We start from the raw sequence: 1176 nt of genomic DNA, 5'->3' as shown, positions 1-1176 counted from the left end.
GTTTAAAGTAAAACTCTGGGTTTAAAGTAAAACTCTGGGTTTAAAGTAAAACTCTGGGTTTAACCCAGAAATGACGTCACGGTGGCCCCGCCCCTCCCTGCAGGCTGAGCTCTGAGCTCTGAATGTGTTTTGATCCTTTTCTCCAACATTCACACTGTTTAGTTTCTTCTTTCTGTCTGAGTGGAGCTTCAGCCACAGCAGATTAACAGATTTATACTAGTTCAACTAGCAGGTTAACAGCTTTACTACAACTAGTCGTTTCTCCTCAGTCTTTGTGTAAATCACACAGAATCTCAGGCTGAGCTGGAAGAGTTTTGTCAGAATGGAAATCCCATTTCATTATGGGGGGAGGGGGGGCTAAAGGTCCATTTATATACAGTTCTGTAAAATCCTCAACACTAAACTAACAAGAACTCTTTCAGCAGCTACTGACCCACACCCAGTTCTTCATGACTCCACAGCTCCAACCTACAGGTGTTGGAATAGTTTCCTCAAAGGAGTTATTGGGGGGACTTGAACTCATTTGAGTCCAGTTCAGAGACCAGGGTCCTCTCTTAGGTCTCTCTCCTGTTTCTGTGGAAGTGAAGAGTGTCACTCTGACCTTTGACCTCTCTGCTCTGTGTTGTTTCCTCTCCTGCAGGTCAGAAGAACATCCCAGCTGAACCTGGACAGACCATCACTCTGCCATGTAGAGTTTCTGAGAACAGACCTGTTATAGTTGTAGAGTGGAGCAGAACTGATCTGGGGTCAGAATATGTTCTTCGATACAGAGATGATCAGTTTGATCCAGAACTCCAGCATCCATCCTTTAAGGACCGGGTGGATCTGCAGGACAGACAGATGAAGGATGGAGACGTGTCTTTGGTTCTGAAGGACGTGACGATTAATGATACTGGAACATATGAGTGTCGAGTTGCCTACAGTAAATCAAACCGCAGGAAGAGATCTAACCTGTCTTCTGACCCCATCAGCATCATCTACCTGCAGGTTTCTCCTCCAGGTGAGTTGTGTCAGAGTGTTTGTCTGAAGCAGCTTCCTGATGTTTGTTGTTGATGAGACTCTGTAGAAAGCAGCTGCTCTGAGGTCAGGAGATAATGTGTGACAGCAGCTTGAAGATCATCACCTACCTGACAGCTCACACTCACACCTCGTTCTCTGCTGCAGGAGGACAGGATC

The 1176-nt window shown here is 45.9% G+C and overlaps 1 protein-coding gene across 2 annotated transcripts in view; it reads left to right on the top strand.

Annotated features, from left to right (window-relative positions):
• LOC108228307 (programmed cell death 1 ligand 1-like) overlaps window positions 1-1176 on the top strand; it is a 15621-nt gene that overhangs the window by 9254 nt on the left and 5191 nt on the right. Inside the window, exon 2 of one of the 2 annotated variants that reach the window (XM_037976627.1) lies at window positions 641-1000. In XM_037976627.1, coding sequence (XP_037832555.1) covers window positions 641-1000 — 360 coding nt within the window. Of the gene's footprint in view, window positions 1-640; window positions 1171-1176 lie in introns of those variants that run through there. The other variant, XM_037976626.1, reaches the window with a different exon arrangement.

This window comes from Kryptolebias marmoratus, linkage group LG7, assembly GCF_001649575.2.
Source record: "Kryptolebias marmoratus isolate JLee-2015 linkage group LG7, ASM164957v2, whole genome shotgun sequence".
Taxonomy (NCBI): Eukaryota; Metazoa; Chordata; class Actinopteri; order Cyprinodontiformes; family Rivulidae; genus Kryptolebias; species Kryptolebias marmoratus.
Note: the sequence above shows the minus strand (reverse complement) of the source record. Positions and strands in the feature narration are given on the sequence as shown.